This window comes from Dermochelys coriacea, chromosome 1 (assembly GCF_009764565.3).
Source record: "Dermochelys coriacea isolate rDerCor1 chromosome 1, rDerCor1.pri.v4, whole genome shotgun sequence".
Lineage (NCBI taxonomy): Eukaryota > Metazoa > Chordata > Testudines > Dermochelyidae > Dermochelys > Dermochelys coriacea.
In genome coordinates, this window is record NC_050068.2 from 309,493,949 (window position 1) to 309,518,001 (window position 24,053).

At 43.6% G+C, this 24,053-nt stretch overlaps 1 protein-coding gene across 2 annotated transcripts in view; it reads left to right on the forward strand.

Annotated features, from left to right (window-relative positions):
- CPED1 (cadherin like and PC-esterase domain containing 1) overlaps window positions 1–24,053 on the forward strand; it is a 221,472-nt gene that overhangs the window by 62,858 nt on the left and 134,561 nt on the right. For both annotated transcript variants that reach the window (XM_043495675.1, XM_038387589.2), the window contains exons 6-8: window positions 10,049–10,214; window positions 13,298–13,466; window positions 23,910–24,052. In XM_043495675.1, the coding sequence (XP_043351610.1) occupies window positions 10,049–10,214; window positions 13,298–13,466; window positions 23,910–24,052 (478 nt within the window). The remainder of the gene's footprint in view (window positions 1–10,048; window positions 10,215–13,297; window positions 13,467–23,909; window position 24,053) is intronic.

Below are 24,053 nucleotides of genomic sequence, written 5' to 3' on the forward strand. Positions count from 1 at the left end.
GCAAACTCAACTTAGCACTCCAACAGTCATTGCATGTTACTGAATAATTGTATTAGAAATAGTTAATGCTTTTAATGGTTTATTTAAAATAGACCTTTGACATGAAACTAATATTTTCCAGATCTGCAGACTTAGGCCCATAGAAATCAATTGGAATTTTGCCATTGACTTTGTGGAAACAGCATCTAGCCCTAAGTTGTAACTTGTCCTCCCTTCTCCCTCCTTGTCACCCGCAGCTTACTTCTATTCTCTTCCAATGTTACCTTCACCTGAGGAGCCACCTCCTCAGGCTTGTGTACCTTTGCAGTTCTGTTTTGAGGATGCAACTCCACAGCCTTCGCACTTGAATATAGAAGACTCATTGCTACTCTTCCTTTGGTAGTATTATCAGTACATTGGCTGGCTAGAGCCCGTTAGGTAGGCTTGCCCCAGATATAGGCTCTGCAAGCACTTGATATCCATTGGTATTTCCTGGTACCCAGCAGTGTTCATTAAGGATCTTCCCTCTACAAGGAGGAATAACAGTCTTCTGTTTTCTGCCTACTTTAACATTTCCAATCTGCTCCTTGGGCCCAGGGAACAATTCTGCCTCTCTGCTTGAGCCAGTACTCTACTCAGCAGAGCATTCTTCTAAGAGTGCCCGTGATGGTTCATCTTCCTGGTTCTTTCTCCTGACAGCAGTAGCTCCTTCAGCTCACTAATGATGTTCATTCCTAGAATCCCTGGGACTCCTTCTCCCATATGGCTCCCTTCAGAAGCTTTGTCTTTCAGGATGAAGATGCATTTTCTTGACAGTGTCTGGCCCATGTACTTTATGTCTGCTTCAAGGCATCCCATCACTGGGATTGCCAGTCTATGAACAGCTGTTAGATGTACAAAGCATGTACTGTGCATGGTCAGCTCCTTGTCCTTCAAATATTTTTGAAAATGCGACTGAGTGTAATGGTGGTGACTTCTGAGCCAGTATCTAACAAACATCTGGGCTTCACCCCCGCTGTACATACTTCAGCAGTTAGACAGTCTCCAGATGCTCGCTTGCAGAAGTCACTAGATATGCTGACACTGCCCGCATTCCTATTAACACTGTATGCAGAGCAATTTTCCACCAAGGACAGGCCTAGGAATCCTTCTGCCACTGCTTGACCTTCTACTGCAGATGGGCCACTCGCTCCTGGCCCCCCATTGGTTCCCAGTGCCTGGGACTCTGTTCTCCTTCCCGGCGAGTGTGCCCTGGCCTTTCACAAGTGTAACAGACGTACCTTCCCAGCTCGTCCTTCAGTGGGGCTCTTCGGGATTCCAGTCCCATTGGATATTTTGGCATACTAATGGAATTTTTTTCTTTCATCAACTCAGTCATCACTTTCAGCATCTCCTCCTGTTGGGCTGCCAGTTTTTGGACAATTTCACTTAAACTTTCCAGTGTTAACTGTGTTGGGGCAGGGTCTTTTCCCCAGCAGTTGCATCCACTAGGCCCCCACTTCATGTACGGGGGTTAGGCTTAGCTGTCTCTGCCACAGGAACTTCCTCTTCTTCAGACCACATAATGGCAGCTGCATGAGTTCATGGAACTTCTTACTGGGCTCTTCCTTATACCTCCTTTTCATTTCACGGCAGAGGGAATCATCCCAGAGCCCCAGCACCAATTGCTCTTTCAGAGCCATATCAGGGTCTGGAACTCGTCGAGGGTTTCGCCGCTCCACTTTTCTCATTCTCTCCTGGAGTCATATGCATATGCCTGGACAGTTTCACTGCGCTCCTGCTTTTTCTCAAAGAACTCTTTAATTGGGTTCCAATAGATACCTTGTCTCTATAAACTTCCAGGAGGAGTTCAGATACCTTTTCCACATCTTTCTTGTCTGCCATTGCCATGAGCTTTACTGAGGTCTTGGCCTAGCCCTTGTGGTGTTCCTCTATGAAGTCTACATGATCTTTTTCAGGTACTCTTAGCACACACATAGCTGCCTTCACAGACTTGACCCACCCCTCTACTGTAATGTTTTCTGGTCTAGTCGGAAAGACACTAAACTGTGACCTTCTGCTCCCATGGAACATAAATAGTAGGGGGTTTCTTAGCTTCTGCTGCCTGTTGATCTATTCCCGCCTTAGCCAGTGATAAGGCTTCTCTATGTTCAGTTCTAGCTTCATCTTGGTCTGATAATCTGTGCTGAAGTTCAGCAAACTGGGCCCATAGTTCTTTAGTTCCATGGTAGGGTTCTCGACCAGGCCTGGACAGTCATAGAATCATAGAATATCAGGATTAGAAGGGACCTCAGGAGGTCATCTAGTCCAACCCGCTGCTCAAAGCAGGACAAATTTGCAACTAAATCAATGTTTATGTGCTTTTAATGGTTGACAGTGAATATCCCACTATACAATATTTCACTATATCCCAGTGAATGACAGTGCTACCAGAACTCAACCAGTAAACCAGTGGGATGGACCCTGTGGATAGAATCCTGTTCATGACACCAATGTAAGCAGGGGAATGGACCCACTTGTGCACTGTTCCCTTGGGACAGCAAACTTGGTATTTTTGTAAGTTTTCATTGGATAAAGGCTGGACACTACAGGTGAGGGGCTCAGGACCTGGGGTGCATCTACTGTTAACCTGCAAGACAAAGTAAGGGCTGGCACAGGCCAGAGGAGATTGTTTGGGTGGCTGGTGGTGTGAGGGAGCTGACAGCCTGTTAAGCAGAAGCAAGTCTCCCTCTTGCTGGAGGTCATGGGAGTAACAAAGTGACTCACAGCCCTGGGCACCCTGAGAACCCTCACAGGAAGCATTCATCCACAAGTGGTATTTGGTAAAATTATGTGCACTGTACATCTGTTGTAGTCTCATGTTCCATGTCCTGTTCAGTGATTCACTGATAATCATATATGTTCATAAGCATATTGATCCTTCAATTGAAACAAGCAGGGAGAACTGGAGGTCCTGGTGAAGTCAAGGAATTATGACGTGATTGGAATAACAGAGACTTGGTGGGATAACTCACATGACTGGAGTACAGTCATGGATGGTTATAAACTGTTCAGGAAGGACAGGCAGGGCAGAAAAGGTGGGGGAGTAGCACTGTATGTAAGGGAGCAGTATGACTGCTCAGAGCTCCGGTACGAAACTGTGGAAAAACCTGAGTGTCTCTGGATTAAGTTTAGAAGTGTGTGCAACAAGAGTGATGTCATGGTGGGAGTCTGCTATAGACCACCGGACCAGGGGGATGAGGTGGATGAGGCTTTCTTCCGGCAACTCACGGAAGCTACTAGATCGCATGCCCTGATTCTCATGGGTGACTTTAATTTTCCTGATATCTGCTGGGAGAGCAATACAGCGGTGCATAGACAATCCAGGAAGTTTTTGGAAAGCGTAGGGGACAATTTCCTGGTGCAAGTGCTAGGGGAGCCAACTAGGGGGAGCGCTTTTCTTGACCTGCTGCTCACAAACCGGGTAGAATTAGTGGGGGAAGCAAAAGTGGATGGGAATCTGGGAGGCAGTGACCATGAGTTGGTTGAGTTCAGGATCCTGACGCAGGGAAGAAAGGTAAGCAGCAGGATACGGACCCTGGACTTCAGGAAAGCAGACTTTGACTCCCTCAGGGAACAGATGGCCAGGATCCCCTGGGGGACTAACATGAAAGGGAAGGGAGTCCAGGAGAGCTGGCTGTATTTCAAGGAATCCCTGTTGAGGTTACAGGGACAAACCATCCCGATGAGTCGAAAGAATAGTAAATATGGCAGGCGACCAGCTTGGCTTAATGGTGAAATCCTAGCGGATCTTAAACATAAAAAAGAAGCTTACAAGAAGTGGAAGGTTGGACATATGACCAGGGAAGAGTATAAAAATATTGCTCGGGCATGTAGGAAAGATATCAGGAGGGCCAAATCGCACCTGGAGCTGCAGCTAGCAAGAGATGTCAAGAGTAACAAGAAGGGTTTCTTCAGGTATGTTGGCAACAAGAAGAAAGCCAAGGAAAGTGTGGGCCCCTTACTGAATGAGGGAGGCAAGCTAGTGACAGAGGATGTGGAAAAAGCTAATGTACTCAATGCTTTTTTTGCCTCTGTTTTCACTAACAAGGTCAGCTCCCAGACTGCTGTGCTGGGCAACACAAAATGGGGAAGAGATGGCCAGCCCTCTGTAGAGATAGAGGTGGTTAGGGACTATTTAGAAAAGCTGGACGTGCACAAGTCCATGGGGCCGGACGAATTGCATCCGAGAGTGCTGAGGGAATTGGCGGCTGTGATTGCAGAGCCCTTGGCCATTATCTTTGAAAACTCGTGGCGAACGGGGGAAGTCCCAGATGACTGGAAAAAGGCTAATGTAGTGCCCATCTTTAAAAAAGGGAAGAAGGAGGATCCTGGGAACTACAGGCCGGTCAGCCTCACCTCAGTCCCTGGAAAAATCATGGAGCAGGTCCTCAAAGAATCAATCCTGAAGCACTTAGAGGAGAGGAAAGTGATCAGGAACAGTCAGCATGGATTCACCAAGGGAAGGTCATGCCTGACTAATCTAATCGCCTTTTATGATGAGATTACTGGTTCTGTGGATGAAGGGAAAGCAGTGGATGTATTGTTTCTTGACTTTAGTAAAGCTTTTGACACGGTCTCCCACAGCATTCTTGTCAGCAAGTTAAGGAAGTATGGGCTGGATGAATGCACTATAAGGTGGGTAGAAAGCTGGCTAGATTGTCGGGCTCAACGGGTAGTGATCAATGGCTCCATGTCTAGTTGGCAGCCGGTGTCAAGTGGAGTGCCCCAGGGGTCGGTCCTGGGGCCCGTTTTGTTCAATATCTTCATAAATGATCTGGAGGATGGTGTGGATTGCACTCTCAGCAAATTTGCGGATGATACTAAACTGGGAGGAGTGGTAGATACGCTGGAGGGGAGGGATAGGATACAGAAGGACCTAGACAAATTGGAGGATTGGGCCAAAAGAAATCTAATGAGGTTCAATAAGGATAAATGCAGGGTCCTGCACTTAGGATGGAAGAATCCAATGCACCGCTACAGACTAGGGACCGAATGGCTCGGCAGCAGTTCTGCGGAAAAGGACCTAGGGGTGACAGTGGACGAGAAGCTGGATATGAGTCAGCAGTGTGCCCTTGTTGCCAAGAAGGCCAATGGCATTTTGGGTTGTATAAGTAGGGGCATAGCGAGCAGATCGAGGGACGTGATCGTTCCCCTCTATTCGACACTGGTGAGGCCTCATCTGGAGTACTGTGTCCAGTTTTGGGCCCCACACTACAGGAAGGATGTGGATAAATTGGAAAGAGTACAACGAAGGGCAACAAAAATGATTAGGGGTCTAGAGCACATGACTTATGAGGAGAGGCTGAGGGAGCTGGGATTGTTTAGTCTGCAGAAGAGAAGAATGAGGGGGGATTTGATAGCTGCTTTCAACTACCTGAAAGGGGGTTTCAAAGAGGATGGCTCTAGACTGTTCTCAATGGTAGCAGATGACAGAACGAGGAGTAATGGTCTCAAGTTGCAATGGGGGAGGTTTAGATTGGATATTAGGAAAAACTTTTTCACTAAGAGGGTGGTGAAACACTGGAATGCGTTACCTAGGGAGGTGGTAGAATCTCCTTCCTTAGAGGTTTTTAAGGTCAGGCTTGACAAAGCCCTGGCTGGGATGATTTAACTGGGACTTGGTCCTGCTTTGAGCAGGGGGTTGGACTAGATGACCTTCTGGGGTCCCTTCCAACCCTGATATTCTATGATTCTATGATTCTATGATCCAAACTCCCTGTCTTGCTAAGCAGTATCACGTCCCTTGATGAGGGAATTTCAATTTTCTATATAATAATTCACAAGTATTTGAAACTTGAATTTCAAAATCTATTCATTGAGCCCCATGACATTTAAATTAGGATGCACTGCCTATAAAATGTCTGATTCTTCATAAGGATGAATCCTTTATAGAAAAAAAAATCTTATTTGTATATAAGGTAGGCCTGAACCAAAAGCCTTGCTATGAACCTTTAGGCAGTTTGGATGCGAAGCAGAATCCAGCTCGGGATCTGAGCACAGCAGGTCAAGCCCATATCTAATTTGTATCTGTCTAACTGATAGGAGAAACCCATAGGAGAGAGCCTCTGAACAGTTGAATGAATCACATAATGTATATGCAGCCATTTCAAAATATAATAGAACAGGGTCCGATTCCTCTCTTTCACCAGTTTTACTCTGTTGTAATTTCAGTGAGTTACTCCTGATTTTCAGGAGTGTAAAGGTAAATTGGAAAAAAACTCTGAAATCACATGTGCTTTTTGGATACTTTGCACCAGCCATGGTGGTACAAAGCGACCGTAGAGCAGCCATAAAGGTTCCACAGCAGGCACACAGAGGGTGTTGGGAGCAGGAGTAGGCCTGGAGATAATGAGGGCATGACCAGGGAACTCGTACACTCCAGAATGCCCTGCTGCAGGAACAGTTGCTTTATATAGTGCTAGTAGCTGAACTCAAGTATCAGAGGGGTTAGTCTGTGTTAGTCTGTATCCACAAAAACAATGAGGAGTCTGGTGTCACCTTAAAGACTAACAGATTTATTTGGGCATAAGCTTTCGTGGGTAAAAAAACACTTCTTCAGATGCATGGAGTGAAAATTACAGATACAGGCATATATATAATGGCACATGAAGAGAAGGGAGTTACCTTACAAGTGGAGAACCAGTGATGACAAGGCCAATTCAGTCAGGGTGGATGTGGTTCACTCCCAATAATTTAGGAGCAGGTGTCAATACCCAGAGAGGCAAAATTGCTTTTGTAGTGAGCCAGACACTCCCAGTCCCTATTCAAGCCCAAATTAATAGTGTTAAATTTGCAGATGAATTGTAGCTCTGCAGTTTCTCTTTGAAGTCTGTTTTTGAAGTTTTTTTGTTGAAGGTGGGTTACTTTTAAATCTGTCATTGAATGTCCAGGGAGATTGAAGTCTTCTCCTACTGGCTTTTGTATGTTACCGTTCCTGATGTCTGATTTGTGTCCTTTATTCTTTTACATAGAGATTGTCCGGTTTGGCCAATGTACACGGCAAAGGGGCATTGCTGGCACATATCATATTAGTAGATGTGCAGGTGAATGAGCCCCTGATGGTGTGGCTGATGTGCTTGGGTCCTCTGATGGTGTCGCTAGAGTAGATTTGGGGACAGAGTAGGCAACGGGGTTTGTAGCCGAACTGACTCTCAGTAGTGCTGGGGTCTGGAGGCACATTTCCACTGCTCTGGATTCCTGTGCCGGGCTCCGCAGTGGCCCAGGGATGTATCGACCCTCAGTGTTATTTCTTAAAGGGACACTGTTAAGGCTGAGAGGCCTAAAATGTAGGCTTTCCTCTTTGGTTTGGAAATTGGTCTTCAGCATGGTCTTCCTTACCCTGGTCTTGTAACATAAGAATTATTGAAATACAACCTCCCACACAATTACAAATAAGTTGTTTTTTAAAGTCTTCTGTCTCTGGTATAATTAAAAAAGTGGGGAAAATGATTGCCCCTCTGTATGCATTCTTAGTGGGCGGGCACGACTTTCTGGCATAGATTCTTTTCTCTGGGGTTGTCTACACACAGTTGTACCACTTTAACTATGTCAGTTTGAAAAGGGAATAGCTAAAGCTGTACAGCCCCCTAGTGTGGATATAGTTATACCGGGTTTCTATTGGTATATCTTATTCCTGTAAACGTTGGGGTTTAAGCTATATTTGCATATGGATCCTTTGTACAAGTGTAACTCTGCCTCCTAACTGGTCTACGCAAATACTGTGCATAGACCAGGCTCCTGAAAGAACAATGTGCACAGAGTTGTCGGTGGATTATGCTGACATCTTGAATGAGGAGCAGAAGACAGACTGACAGCCACACCTTCCAGGGATAGTGAGGTTTTGAGCATGTTGTTGCTTGAGCATTGCTTATCTTGGCTGAGTGCATAAACCACCCCAATGTTTGAGTACCATCCACAGTCTGCTTTGAAATTTCCATTCTGTGCCTGAACACCCAGAGCTCGATGCCTGTGAATGGGTCTGGTGTCCGCTGTCTAGTGGTCACAATCTCTGGCAGTCACCCCACCTAGTGGTCGCAGTAGGAGGGGTAAGGGAACCTGGGCCCTCCTGCTCCACCGGGTTGCGACTCAGGGCCCTTTGAGGCCTGTCCAACGCCTTTCACCTGGGGTGCCTCAAGTCAGCCTCCATGGGTCACTTCCTACCTCCCCCTTGCCTAAGGCATTCTGCAGTTTGGCCTAGCCAGCACTTCCACACAGGTTGCCTACCATCTCCAGTCCATAAGAGCTGCCACTCACCGATGCTTCTCCTCCTGGTCTGGGTCTGGCTGCGTCGTCCACTGGAGCAACCAGAGCCAGCCCTTCTCCCTACCCTTTCCAGCCCTAACTGAGCCGACTGACTCCCTTTTAAGCCCCGCCTCCAAGTGGAGCATGCTTGACTTGGACAGAGGGGCAGGGGCTGCTGAGCCCAGAGCTGCTCTTTCACCCTTTGTTGCCAGTGAGGGGTTTGTACACCCCGTCACACAGCCCAAAGCTTATCCTAAGAGTGACCTTTGGAAAATTACCCTGTTAAAATGCTCCCTTACTTTGAAGAGTGAATATGGAAAAATGGCCCCTTTTTACTGATCAGATTTGCTCTCTGTGTCTATTCAAAATAAAGTGAGTTTGACTGAGTTAAGTGACTACAATAAGAATTTACTGGGTTTTGCTTTTGTCAGTGCTGCAGAGCCCACACAGATGGGAGGCTGTTCCTCCCTATGCAACATCAACATATTGATAATTGCTTATGAAGTTCAAATCAGTTACCTCCATATAATGGGGTTGCAAAGTTAACATGACAGGTATAACCTGAAGATGAAGGGTGCACACACGGGTAACAGAGGGCCTGATTTTGACCTGCAAAATCTTTATTCCTGGTGAATAATGCATGTGAAACAAAGACCCAAATTGACTTTCGGAGCCTAGGTTGAACTTGCAAGACTATAAACTGAGCGTGTTAATAAGGAATCATCGAGAGACAATCATCATGGACCTACACAATGCTATTTTAACAGAGGCGCTTTTCAGAGACGAGCTGTGCGCTCAGTGAAGGGCTGCTCGTATCGCACCCTAGAAAATATACAGCTTCAGTTTTGTTTTTAAATTGATATATTGAAATGGAGTGAATCTGCATTAAAAGGGAAGTTACACAAATACCTTAATAAACTTAGCACAGTGTGGTTTTACCCTAAAATGAGGTCTGGAAATAATACGAACAGCTTGACTTTTCCCTGAGTGTTACTTAAGAGTCTGAAATGTCTAAAAGTGAAGTATGTTGGAGTTAATGAAAACCACACAGGACAAAATAAAGGCACAGTGCAAGGGCTTTTTGTCAGCAAAGTAAAAAAGAAAATACCACCTATTGGCAAATATCCCATCATGATATTTTGATTATTAATAATATTAGTTTGGTAGTTCTGAGATCTCTGTTGCTACAGTATGAGGCTTGCTCCCGCTTCTATTGAAGTCAATGGCAAAACTCCCATAGATTTCAGCAGATACAAATCAAACCTTAAGTATGCTCAATGAAAGAGTATCTTGTTGTTTGTATCTGTGTGTAATTAGTGTGGGCAGAGTCCTGTGGTCCTTATTCAGACAAAGTTCCAATCAATATCACTTGTAGTTTTGACAGTATAAAGCCCATAGTATTAGGCCCTATTACATCTGAGTTATTCTGTATTGAGAAATGAGGGATTTCTTTTAATGAAGTGAAGGGAGTTGTGTAACACAGACTCCTACATTAGCACTGTCATTGGGAATGAACAGAATAACCAATATTTGTGTACAATGAGAACTGTGGCTATGGTTAAGGCTCTGCTCCTGCAGTTGGATGGGGACTCCTTGTGGGCATAAGGGTCTCTGCTAGCAGATCCCAACACGGTAAAGGAGCCTAAGAATTTATCATTTTACTGAGTCATCTGATGATTGTAGCTCCTCTCTGCATATTTTTATTTTATATTTCATTAAACAGGAGGTGACTGCTCCTTTTAACAGTATGTTGACTATTTTTTTTATTTATTTGGATTTTTTTCAGGATTGCACCTTCCCATTACTTTCCCTGGATGCCTGGATCAATATATGCTGTCAAAGTCAAACATCGCAAGTGGCCCTTCTCAGCCTGTGAAATCACGCAAGGGTGATGAAAGGACAAATTCTGCCCATCTGTGGTACTTGTGGAACTGGACCAATAGCGCACAGCTGTAAGATGATGATTTTGTATCATTATGTTCTGGTTGTCTGTATATGTTTCATAGCATGTTTGAGTGAGAGGCAGTCCAGCAGCATGTAGAAAGGAAGGATCAGAAGCCCAGCAGCATTCTATCTATGCAGGTACTTACATGCCATCATCACTGCAGTTCTTAGGGCTTGTCTACATATACAGTGCTGCAGTGGCGCAGCTGTCCACACTGGCGCTTAGGCTGGTGTAATTTATTTTGCTCTGTTGAGTGGTTTATTCACACCCCTGAGCGACATAAGTTATGCTGACATAAACTAGTGTAGACGTAGCCTTGGTGCATACACACACACCTTCATATACTGAGATGATGAGGATCATTTAATCACCTAGGTAGATACAAATACAGATACACCTCTTAATAATATATAAGTCTGTACAGTGGCAGATCTATCAACCCATGCCCTATTTGTGCCCTGGCCTATCCCCTGCCCCCAACCCACAAGCTCTTCTCTGCAGAGAGCCCCCATAAAGCTGAGGTCTTTGGCATATTGGAATATGCCCTCCCAGCACAGGCTCTCCAAATCCTGCGTCTGTTTCAGCAGAACCACACAGATTTTGCTGCCTGGGACCCTCTGGGAAAGATTCTGGCCACTCCATGAGCACTGCTGTGTGGGGAAGCCAAGCCTCTGGGCTCCAGATCTCCCGGGTGGATTAAACTTCTGGAGCAGGATGCAGCACTGGTTCCTCACTTAGCCTCTCTGGCATATTTCCTGAGCAGTGGCTCTCAGTCTGGGAATGGAGCTTCTCTACACACCTGCCCTAGGCCCCCAGGGCCAGTGCTGACCTCTGAGATAAACCAGTTGCTTAAACACACCCTGTCCCAGGATTCTCCCTACAAAGATGTAGTTACTATTTAACTCTCTCAGGGTCACGCAGTAGTTGTAAAGTAGTTAAAACACTTACTACTGTGTCTAACACATTTCTGCTTTTACTTAATCATATAAACCACAAGACAGTACAGCTCATACAAAGCAAAATACATTCTAAGCACAATGCCCCTAACTAGCTCGTTCTTCCCTTGTGAGTCCTGGGGGGACCATTTGGGTTCAGGGAGGCAGGCAGGGAGTCCCCAGTGTCTTAAGTGTCATGCTGGTGAGTTGCTTTTTCCTCATGGCCTGGAGAAAATCGCTCCTGCGCAGACCAGTTTCTGTCCTTTTAAAAACCTTAGTGCCCTGTGTCAGGGGATGCCTTTGCCAGTTTTTCCACAGGAGCACAAACCCCTGGCAGGTGACTTCATTGCCAAGGCAAGTTCCGCTCTGCTAAACTAGTTCTTCTGGGCAGAGACCAGTCTTTTGTCTTGAGCAGTGGTTCTCAAACGTGGGTCGGGATTGATGTTGTATTGATGTTGGGTTCTGAGTAGATGGGGTGAGTGCTGAGAGGGTGAACTGAGGGCAATAGGGTTGATGGGATAGGGGGGCTGATGGGGTGGTGATGAGCGGGATTGAGGGACTGAACTGTGGGGGAGCTGAACTGAGGTGGGTTGGGTGGAGACAGAACTGATGGAGGCTTGCGGGACAGAATTAATTGCTGGGCAGGAGAGGGGCAGATGTCGGGGTGAGAGCTCCTGCAGCAGGCACCAAAATCACCTTATCGGTACATGTGGGAGGGTGAGCAACACTAACTGTCACATGCACACATCCTGGGGATGGGCAGGGGGAGTGCAAACATCAAGAGACTGGTCTAAAAAACAAGACACATTCTTTTTAAAAAAAAACCTCATGATTTTGGGGGAGGTCTGACTCTTGATTTTTGATCTATTGATCAATACAATTTGGCAATACAATTCCACAGCTAATTCTTTGCAGTCTACTGCAGCAAAAGACCAGTAGCTGGACATCCCTGTTGTGTGGCCACTGACGCATTCCTGGATTACTGGACATTCCAGTACTTCCAGGAATGAAATGGCCCCACCTCCCGCCGGCATGACCTTGGACACACAGTATGTGCAAGGTCATGCCACATGGGAGGGTGCCATTTTTAAGAACATGTTGCTCTGCCTCCACCGATGGGACCTTGTATATGAGGTCACACCGGTGAGAGCAGAGCAGCACAATGTTCAAAAGGGCATCCCCCATCTCTGATTTTGTCTGAGTACCAGACAGGGGATAAACCCTAGAGAAACAGGACTGTGCAGTTAAATACCTGACCAGTTGCCTGCCTACATCCCTATCACGTCCAAATCAAAGTCTGCCAGATTATTGTTCACTAATTTATAAAGGGCTATTTCCTTGTGTCAGAGTCTTTTACAGTATTTTACGAAGGTGCTGGTCTTGACTCTCTACTGTTGCCAGCCCTCCAGGATTGTCCTGGAGTCTCTGGGATTTAAAGATTAATTTTAAACTAAAGATTATGTCATGTGATGAAACCTCCAGGAATAAGTCCAACCAAAACTGTCTTCAGTGATGTCATGCAATAACATGACATTTTAGTGTGTGTGACCCCACTTAAATGTAATGGATCAACGTTCATGTTGCACTCCCTGTCAGTACGGAGCCGGGGAAGTTAATAATCCAATCAGTGGACCAAATTTGGTGATGAATCCTGTTCATGTGCCACCAGAGGCACTTTGTGCATATGTTAAGAAGACTTATATATAAGTTGTTTTTATTAAAGATAATGTAGTTTTCTCTTTTCCTTTCTTCCTGGCATTAGCACAGGGCAGAGTTAAAGTTGTTTGGGTGCCTTAACTTTGTATTTCCATTCCTTAACATGTTTGGATTTCTTTAAAATTGGATTTCTGGTCATGCCTGTTTTTGCAATAATTACAACATTGCTGTGATGTTTTTTACCTATAAGTTCCTGATATGTGCTCTCAGCCGTAACTCCATCTTGCCATAGTTTTTATCTGGGAATTATGATGAAATAAATCCTCCAAGCAGTAAAAACAGACTTGGTGCAAGCATTATTCCAACCTACTTGGTTTCATCTCTTGTGTCACTTCACTGGGGAAGAAAGGCTCCTATTTTCAGTATTCTTATACCTCATTTTCATTTTCATATAGAGGAAGCAAGCACTTTCCTAACACTTATTGTTCTTATTTTGCAGGAGTTCTATACCAGCTTCAGCTGACCACAAGGAGCTCTTTAAAGCTCAAGACCTTTCCATCATCCTCAAAGCGTATGTGCTAGTGACATCCTTAACACCTTTGCGGGCATTCATTCATTCAACTGCCATTGTCTGGCTTCCTCCCAAGACAAAGCACTTTTCTGTAAAGGTAAAACTCTTCTTTTCTAACTGGTTCATTCAATCAAAGTGCAGTGGTAGAAAGGCAAACAATTTAGTTACTCTTTTTTCTTCCTTCATTATTAGCCATTCCTACTGAACACAAAATATACTTTTCATGGATAGCTTTCATTGATCAGACAAAAGAGCAGTGTTTGGTTTGCAGAGGAGGAGGGAATATTTTCATGCACAATGGGGTTATCAGGGCACTTCCAAGTTTTGGCTCAGTTGTGTGAGAGCAGATGCAGAGCTGTTGTTACACTCTCAAGCACAACTGTGCAGACACTGCAGTGATGAAGCTTTTTCTAGCTTGGTGTTAATCCACTATGGAAGAAAATAAAATCAGTACCTAAAATAAAGGCTGGTTTGGGATCTTTAATTTTTTGAACTAGAGATGCCACAGAATTGCACTTTATGAGAGAAGTGGTCACAAACTAACGGAAATGCTCTGTAAGATGGAGGGAATGGGCCTCCAGTGCACCACCCTTAGGATCCTAGGTTCTGTGAAGATGGATGCTTTATAAACAGGATTAGAAAGGATTGAAAGGATTAGATTTTATCAGTAAATGCCAGTAAATGTTGCTTTCGCTGCATACACACGAATTGTTGGGAAAATATTTCTGTCAGTAATAATAGACATTTACAGCTAAGCAAAGTAAGAAAAATGCACCTTGGAAACTTATTAGAGTTTGACTTAAAAAGAGTTTGTGTATTTTGACATGTGGTGTTGCCAATTTGTGTTTTAATGGTTATAAAGCTTTAACTTTTTGAATTTTAGGGTCTCTTGTCATTAAATAATTGTCTTCCCCTCCCCCCCCAATTTCATGCAATTCTGGAAACTTAAATTGATAAAAACTTTAAAATGCATAAAGAAATACAAATCGGATCCTGCCAACCCTATTTATAAGTGCCTAAAATAGATTAGATCTTATCATCTCCAGGTGGCGGGGGAGAGACTGTGATCCATTTTGCCCAATGGCACATGCCTCCTCATGCATATCCTACTTCTCCTTTGTTCCATTTAGTGAGAAACTGTGCTTGAGACATAGCAGCTCTTCCTGCAATGCCAGAGGATTTGCTGCCTTGTGGATCATTCCATCCTTCCTTCTGCAGAAGGGAGACACTAGGGCTGCAGAGTCTTCTATGGGTCTCACCTGGAGTGTCTCAACTCCTGCACCATTGCTTGAGGGTTGAGGAAGCTGCTTCCACACTTGCCCACAAGAAGATCCCCAGATCCCAACTGAGTCACTTGGGTGGGGGGCATGATTTGGGTCTTAATCAGCATGAGTGCTACCATTATGCTAAAATGCCCCAATCCTACTATGATAATACTAAAATGTTGGAGCATATTGAAGCCTATGAGATGATGTTGTTACTCATTTTTACCATCTCCCCTTTGGAAACTAATTGGTCTTCCTCATTTAAGTCACCCACTGAACAGACCTCTGCTTCCTCTGAATTTAATTTAATTTTAAGTTAACTGAAAATATTACAAGTGTCCAGTGGCATCATTATAATCCCGTAACTAGGAACTAGCTTGGAGGATAATAATCATTAGTAGTTGTGGAATTGCACTCTGGAAAATAATCAGCGCTGAGACAAGTCTTCAAAAAGGGGCATCAGCCACCATTTACAGAACATTCTGGCAGCTGAAGAAGCAATAAAAGTGATAGATAGAAGTAGAAAGAAAAGGAGTACCGGTGGCACCTTAGAGACTAACAAATTTATTAGAGCATAAGCTTTCGTGAGCTACAGCTCACTTCATCGGATGCATTTGGTGGAAAAAACAGAGGAGAGATTTATATACACACACACAGAGAACATGAAACAATGGGTTTATCATACACACTGTAAGGAGAGTAATCACTTAAGATAAGCCATCACCAGCAGCAGGGGGTGGAAAGGAGGAAAACCTTTCATGGTGACAAGCAAGGTAGGCTAATTCCAGCAGTTAACAAGAATATCAGAAAGAAAAGGAGTACTTGTGGCACCTTAGAGACTAACAAATTTATTAGAGCATAAGCTTTCGTGAGCTACAGCTCACTTCATCGGATGCATTTGGTGGAAAAAACAGAGGAGAGATTTATATACACACACACAGAGAACATGAAACAATGGGTTTATCATACACACTGTAAGGAGAGTGATCACTTAAGATAAGCCATCACCCACAGCAGGGGGGGGAAGGAGGAAAACCTTCCATGGTGACAAGCAGGTAGGCTAATTCCAGCAGTTAACAAGAATATCAGACAGAAAAGGAGTACTTGTGGCACCTTAGAGACTAACAAATTTATTAGAGCATAAGCTTTCGTGAGCTACAGCTGTAGCTCACGAAAGCTTATGCTCTAATAAATTTGTTAGTCTCTAAGGTGCCACAAGTACTCCTTTTCTTTTTGCGAATACAGACTAACACGGCTGCTACTCTGAAAAGAATATCAGAGGAACAGTGGGGGGTGGGGTGGGGGGGAGAAATACCATGGGGAAATAGTTTTACTTTGTGTAATAACTCATCCATTCCCAGTCTCTATTCAAGCCTAAGTTAATTGTATCCAGTTTGCAAATTAATTCCAATTCAGCAGTCTCTCGTTGGAGTCTGTTTTTGAAGCTTTTTTGTTGAAGTATAGCCACTCTTAGGTCTGTGATCGAGTGACCAGAGAGATTGAAGTGTTCTCCAACTGGTTTTTGAATGTTATAATTCTTGACGTCTGATTTGTGTCCATTCATTCTTTTACGTAGAGACTGTCCAGTTTGGCCAATGTACATGGCAGAGGGGCATTGCTGGCACATGATGGCATATATCACATTGGTAGATGCGCAGGTGAACGAGCCTCTATAGTGTGGCTGATGTGATTAGGCCCTATGATGGTATCCCCTGAATAGATATGTGGACAGAGTTGGCAACGGGCTTTGTTGCAAGGATAGGTTCCTGGGTTAGTGGTTCTGTTGTGTGGTGTGTGGTTGCTGGTGAGTATTTGCTTCAGATTGGGGGGCTGTCTGTAAGCAAGGACTGGTCTATCTCCCAAGATCTGAGAGAGCGATGGCTCGTCCTTCAGGATAGGTTGTAGATCCTTGATGATGCGTTGGAGAGGTTTTAGTTGGGGGCTGAAGGTGATGGCTAGTGGCGTTCTGTTGTTTTCTTTGTTGGGCCTGTCCTGTAGTAGGTGACTTCTGGGTACTCCTCTGGCTCTGTCAATCTGTTTCTTCACTTCAGCAGGTGGGTATTGTAGTTGTAGGAATGCATGATAGAGATCTTGTAGGTGTTTGTCTCTGTCTGAGGGGTTGGAGCAAATGCGGTTATATCGTAGCGCTTGGCTGTAGACAATGGATCGAGTGGTATGATCTGGATGAAAGCTAGAGGCATGTAGGTAGGAATAGCGGTCAGTAGGTTTCCGATATAGGGTGGTGTTTATGTGACCATCGCTTATTAGCACCGTAGTGTCCAGGAAGTGGATCTCTTGTGTGGACTGGTCCAGGCTGAGGTTGATGGTGGGATGGAAATTGTTGAAATCATGGTGGAATTCCTCAAGAGCTTCTTTTCCATGGGTCCAGATGATGAAGATGTCATCAATGTAGCGCAAGTAGAGTAGGGGCATTAGGGGACGAGAGCTGAGGAAGCGTTGTTCTAAGTCAGCCATAAAAATGTTGGCATACTGTGGGGCCATGCGGGTACCCATCGCAGTGCCGCTGATTTGAAGGTATACATTGTCACCAAATGTGAAATAGTTATGGGTCAGGACAAAGTCACAAAGTTCTGCCACCAGGTTAGCCGTGACAGTATCGGGGATACTGTTCCTGACGGCTTGTAGTCCATCTTTGTGTGGAATGTTGGTGTAGAGGGCTTCTACATCCATAGTGGCTAGGATGGTGTTTTTAGGAAGATCACCAATGGACTGTAGTTTCCTCAGGAAATCGGTGGTGTCTCGAAGATAGCTGGGAGTGCTGGTAACGAAGGGCCTGAGGAGGGAGTCTACATAGCCAGACAATCCTGCTGTCAGGGTGCCAATGCCTGAGATGATGGGGCGTCCAGGATTTCCAGGTTTATGGATCTTGGGTAGCAGATAGAATACCCCAGGTCAGCTATAAACCATTTTGGCTAATTGTAGAGCATGTTTTCAGTAAACTAGACAGAGAATTCAGCCAAACCTACAATGCCAATTACCCGCTTACAGCAGACACAGTGAGCCAGGACCTCTGAATGAAATCAGTGGCGCTATGCCAGTTGATGACAGCTGAGGAATTTGGTCCATAATAACTAGAAATGTTCAGCCTCAGCCACACGTTTCTGAAATGTGGGATTTCTTTGTGAAGTATCTCTCATGTGAATGAAGGAATAAATGCTCATTATTTGTTGTGCAGCTCCAAAATGTCAGTAGTTTACAACTATTATACATAATTCTTACAAATCACTTTTACTCACCCTGCTTATAGTGACAGAGGTTTACAGTGATTTTATCTACCATCTGTGCCTTAAAAAAATAGAAATAATTGTAAAATAATTGCATAAGGTACATATCAAGGAATCTATGTCCAATCAGTGTGTAATCATTCCTGTTCATGTCAGGAGACATTATGTACTCTCACTGAGCAAATAATTGAAGCCTAAACATTTTCCTGTATATTGCCAGTGTTGATGTATGAAATGCTCTTCACTTGTTAATTACTTCAAGGTTGACAGGCCATGCAGTATTCACCAAAAAGGGAGACTCTTACTTCCATCAGGTGCTTTGCACTATTTTGTGTAGGACTTGAAGACTGGACTTGTGTCCGCGTGTGCACATTAGCACTTTAATTCTCTTGAGCAGTATTCCCCTAACTATCTTCAGGATCCTGGTTGTGGCTGTTTGGTAACCAAGGGTTCTGTCTTTTTATATTTTGGCAACACTTGCATAGCTTGTCATGTCAATATAGAATTTTTGTATTATATTGACAGGTTTTAAGAGATTAACTGATATCGGTGCTTTAGAGTCTTAGAAAATGGTTTAATTACTCAGATTAACCATTTTGATCTATTCACCCTCTCACCTACCATCTTTTAAAGGAGGCATTTGCTTTCACATGGCTCCAATCATGTCTTATGGGAGAGCAGTTGGCACAGAGCTCTGCATCATCTGGCATTTTACCTTATGTAGTAGGTAGTATTTTGCACTGCTACAGGAGTGGCTGAGAATCTGACTCCATGTATGTGCACATGCAAAATGGGTAGTTAGGTGCCTGCTAGTTTTCTGGGTCTAATTACCCATTTTGTGAACTCATGCAACTTTAGGTGATCATCTTAAAACATTGTTCAGAAGTTACTTTCAAAGCATGCAGCACACTAAAAAGAACTCATTAAAGTTAAGTTTCAGAGTAGCAGCCGTGTTAGTCTGTATTCGCAAAAAGAAAAGGAGTACTTGTGGCACCTTAGAGACTAACAAATTTATTTGAGCATAAGCTTTCGTGAGCTATGAAGGGAGCTGTAGCTCACGAAAGCTTATGCTCAAATAAATTTGTTAGTCTCTAAGGTGCCACAAGTACTCCTTTTCTTTTCATTAAAGTTAGTTACTGTTGTGTAACAGTTCCATGGTGTAAGCCAAAATTACCGACCATTGAAATTGTCTCTTGTGTATTGTGCATTTGAAAATTTTAATAAACGAGATGTTTTTTCCAAGTTAACATATGTGCAAACAAAACAGGAACAGTATACTTTCAGGAAATATGCCTACTAATATGACTTGAGGCTCTCACTTACAGCTGCACATTGTGAAAATCAGGTTATAATATTGCCCTCATGTGGCCTCTTTGGACATTGCCTCAGGATCTTCTAAAAATAATTTTTAATTTAAAATAGAATTAAAACATACATGTAAGTAAAGAGCAAAACTTCTGACACAACAGAAACTTTCCATGTTCCTTCCCCACCTCATTTTATTTTATAAGGGTGTTTTAATTATCCAATTTTTACCTTTATTTCTTTGGCAGAAACATACATGAAAGAACTCTTTGTATCCTTAACTCTCGATTAGATTTTGAATTAAGCTTGTGATATAAATGAAATTAGGCCCTTATCATGCAAACACTTATGCCTGTGCCTAACTTTACTACTGTATGTTGTTAAGCACTCGCATATGTGTTTGCAGGATCAGGGCCTTCATTTATAATGTTGCCGTAGTTGTTTGGTTCTAAAGTCAAAACCCACCTCTCTCTCTTCCCGCCCACTATCTCCAAAAAATCCCAACATTTTATGTGAGAGTGTATTTTAGAAAGGAAAGTAAGAATGCCATCTGACCCTCCTAACTCACTTCTTCATGCTCTTTTTCTCTCTTACAAACTTCCAGGAGGCATATCTTTAATGGTGGAAGTCCAGGCCACCGCAAATCCTAGAGAGAAGCTGTTGCTTATTATTGGGAATTATATTTCCCCTTCCAGAAACAGAATCCTTGAAAGTCTGCCTCCATTATTCTCCAATAACATGGTATTTTGGGAAGGCCCCAGTGTTCCCCCAGCAACAAAAGGATCCATGAGAAATCCTGTTGGTGGGTCACCATTGCTGTTCCACCTCATGATTTCCAAAAGCCCAGGACCATGGTTAGGAGGCCATAGTTATTCCAGTCCCCACTCAAAGTACATTAAAGTCAGTGGAAGTCTTATTATTTGCTTCACTGGGCTTTGGACTTGGCCTTAACAGTAGAGATCATTAGAGGAAAGGTTGTTAGAGGCCTTTTTTCACTTCCTCCCCACCAGCAGAAATTTAGAAAACAACATTCTCAGGGATTACCAGTAACCACTGAAATAAGTGGGTAGTTTAAAATAAAATGATACTTAGAGAACATTTTCCACTTAAATTAATTAAAACAAACTTTAGGTGGGATAAATTTGTGGCTTAATCTATTAACAGACTTCCTTTAAAACTAGTTTATGTAAGAAAAAATACGCACAAATTGGAAATTTACTATACAAAATAGTTGAATAATGTCTTGGTTTCCAACTTCATCAAGTTCTGTGTCAAAGGTATAGGGAAATGTCATCACATAATAATAAATCTGGGTGAGAATAAATAGGCATATCCAACAGCTAGCACTATAAACTAATGATAAATTACTGCACTTTTTTCTCTGTGATGTATTCTGGAACCAGTGTTTTTGATTATGGGTACATTTTTCTCCCATTACATGTTACAACTTTTTCTACTGACAATGATTCATCAACCACTGTAGGTAGAAGACCACGTGTAGATAGATCTATGTGTGTCAGTGCACAGTGCTTGGCATAGAATTATTGTGGAATAGGTTTCTTTGGCCTTTTTGCACAGATCCAGTCTGTATATTGGGAGATGCATTTGTTATCCTTGTTTCTTCAAATGCATAATCAAAGAGGGGTGTGTGTGTGTGTGTGTGTGTGAACATAAATACACAGATTGTGTGGACTTGGCAAAGAAATATAATTAAGCATAGCTATTTTCCATGTGGTGCAAAATAAAAGGAATGAATGCAGGAATGCTAACTACAGATAGAAAGGCTTATGCTGAAATAAAAGTATCCTATTAAGAAGAATTTATTCTTCACTAAAATAAAACACTCAGACATTTAAAAAAAAACCTGTCACATAATAAAGACTCTGCAGCTATGCATATCCCCTTAGCCGTGAAACTACAATGGGATCACTGCACAGTGGAGCACTGTGACCCTGACACTCTGGTTTGCCAAGCTGTCTCCATATTCCAGCCCATTATTGGTTAAAAATGTAGCGAACAATATGAAAAGGAGACAAATATGTCCTCTCTTCAGGAAGCAATTCTTATCTCACAGCATGTTCTCCTTACACAAAAGGTGTTCTTCAACATACGTCCTCCCACACAACATACATTTATTGCAGAGTTGCTTACAAGTTAGAAAGCACATTCTACGTCACCTAAGATCCAACCCACCAGTCCGTATTGGTTGTTAACCTGTTCTGTACCTTTTCTTATTTCTGTTTTGATACCACATTCCAAACCAGTTGCCTACGAAGGTGCCTGTACTAGCACATTGAACAAATGTATCTTGCCCTTGACAGGCTTTATATTTGCTAATGCCATGCTCGGTACGGTAGAAAACCCCACTTGCCCCTCACCGAATCCCAAGCTCTTGGTTTCTTCCCACAACCTCTGAAGAGGCAGGAATTTAACTCGAAGTAAATGCTGCACCCATGTTCAATACCAATGACTTTATCTGCCACCTAGCCAGGAAGGACACAGCCACAATTAGTAAAAGGGACTAGCAAAGAGCTGCTATGAGAAGTCACACGTATAACACAAAACGTAATATGAGTCCTTGACACTTAAATAGCCCTAACTTAACAACTAGTCCAAATGGCCCTCCAGGCTCCATTCTAGAACAGAGTACCTCCTGCCTCTAGTGCTGTACTGTGAGCTCGCAGTGGGAAGTCCCAGGCTCGGCTGCCTCTCAAGGAATCTGTCCCCATGGTCACCAGGCAAGTCAGGGCTGCTTTTGCTGGGTCTGGACTGCTCTCCCCGCTTGGCTATGTCTGTGCACCTGATTTGCTGTCTGGGTCAATCTCCCAGTACTGGGGTCTGGCAGTGATTAGGTTTTTTCCCCTCCAGCAGCAGCAGTGCATGATATCTGTCCATGCCCTGTAACCTTCTCCCAGAGCCAATCAGGTGGCCTTGCTGTCCTTGCTTGAGCAGGGCTGATCTCTTGCTCTGTAGCAGTTTTGTTCCTCCACTGGGAGGTGGGCTGGAAGTAAGAAGTCAGGGGTGGCATTTCCTTCCAGTCATCTAGCGAAGCAGGGCTCTGGAGACAGAGGGTTCAGCTCCCTTCTCAGCCTGCTGCCTAATCAATCAGGCCTTCTCCATTGTAGGGCTGGCCCCTTCACACTGCTGATGTGTCAAGTGGAGGGTCCCAAAGATCCTCCTGTACTGAGATTCCAGCAGGGCTGCTATAATTTGTACTGGCTGCAACGAACCCCAGTTATGCCAGCCAGTGATCTCCAGAGTACAGAACTCTCTGGCCACATCGTCTCCTCAACACCCCCCTGATGTGGCCCCTAAACTTGGGTTGGGGATAGAAGAGGGCAGTGTAGAGATGTCTAGGACAATTCTACCCCATGTCATGCAAATCCTCAGCTACAGCAACTTTCTGGGCCTTTGGGTTGCTTTGGTGGCACAAAGGGACCATAGCCAGCCCCAGAATCTGTCCCCACAAATTCATTCGTAAAGAATATCCAGGAACAGAAGCTAGCTCAAGGGAATAATTAAATGTAAACCAGCTAAAGCCCTAGTTGTGCCACACTTCTGATCTATGCATGAGCATGCATGCATGAAGATTGCAAATGGGAAGTATTTGATTAAATCATATGTAGTCTGCCTTTCAGCCTTTAATTGATTATTCAAAACCCTGTGTGTGTTTTTGAGAAGTACAGTAGAATGAAATAATTTGTGTCACTGAGCCCACACAACGCTTATTTAACATAACTGGAGGTTGGTTGGTTGGTTGGTTTGTTTAATCTAACACCAAAGAGGAATAAGAAAAAGCATGTTATTGTTGGTTTAGCCAATTCATTCATTTTTTCATGACTTACCCTGAAGCAAAAGTAATTATAATATCACTGCACTGTAACTATGGGCCAAATGCAGCTCCTTCCACAGTAAGCCCAAACACCCCTAAAATCAGCAAGAATTATCTTGGTCCCACTATGTGTGAAAATTGTGCTCTTCCTGTGTTCTGCTCCATTAGCCCTCTTCCTGCTGTGGTGGGAAAGGTGGATTTGGATTTGGATTTGGTGGGAGTAAGTTGAGGGGGTGGTGGTGTACAGGCCAGTGGATATGCCAATATGGGGATCCATGGGGCTAAACTCCTCATGTAAGGCATGTGAAGGAGCCCCATCACTATTACATGGATTGTTGTATTAGTAATGATGTGGCTGGCCACATGATGGGGTGGGGGTGGGGGGAGGATTGCTTTCACCCTGACTGCTCTTCCATCCTCTGCATAAAACTTTTTACTCAGGCTCAGAGCTCATAGCCAAAGGGGAAGGACATCAGCATTTGGCCCAATATGTTACAAAGAAGAAAGGATTTGACTTTGAATAAGTTGATGCTGTCAAGTTTTTCTACTGCAGCAGAACTAAGCATGAGAAGTTTCCATTTCATGTAATATGTTAATAGCAAAATGTTTTATGAAAGTGAATTTAGGCTGTGGGACTTCTGTGTCTAAATGCAGTGCCTTCTGGTACCAATTAATGCACAGTTTATTTCAGATTTGCTTCTTTATAAATGCAAATAACTTCTCTGCTAGAATATTGAGAGAACATTTAATTTCATTCTTCATTTAATGTGGGACCTGGTAGAAAATAAAACTGGCATTCTTATGCAATTTTGACATCTGCAAGCCTGTTAATGTACGGTCCTTAAAAGTATAGTAGGATAAGTGTTTAAGAATTTGTGTAACATCTTTCACAGCTACAAAGATTTTTTGAGACATTCTTCAAATCCAGTTCCCCTCAGCAAGCCTTTGATAATATGAAAGAAACAATAAGTAAACTCTTACTGGTAGCTGAGGCATTCAGTGAATCACCTGATGTGGGACCAAAGACCTTCAATAGG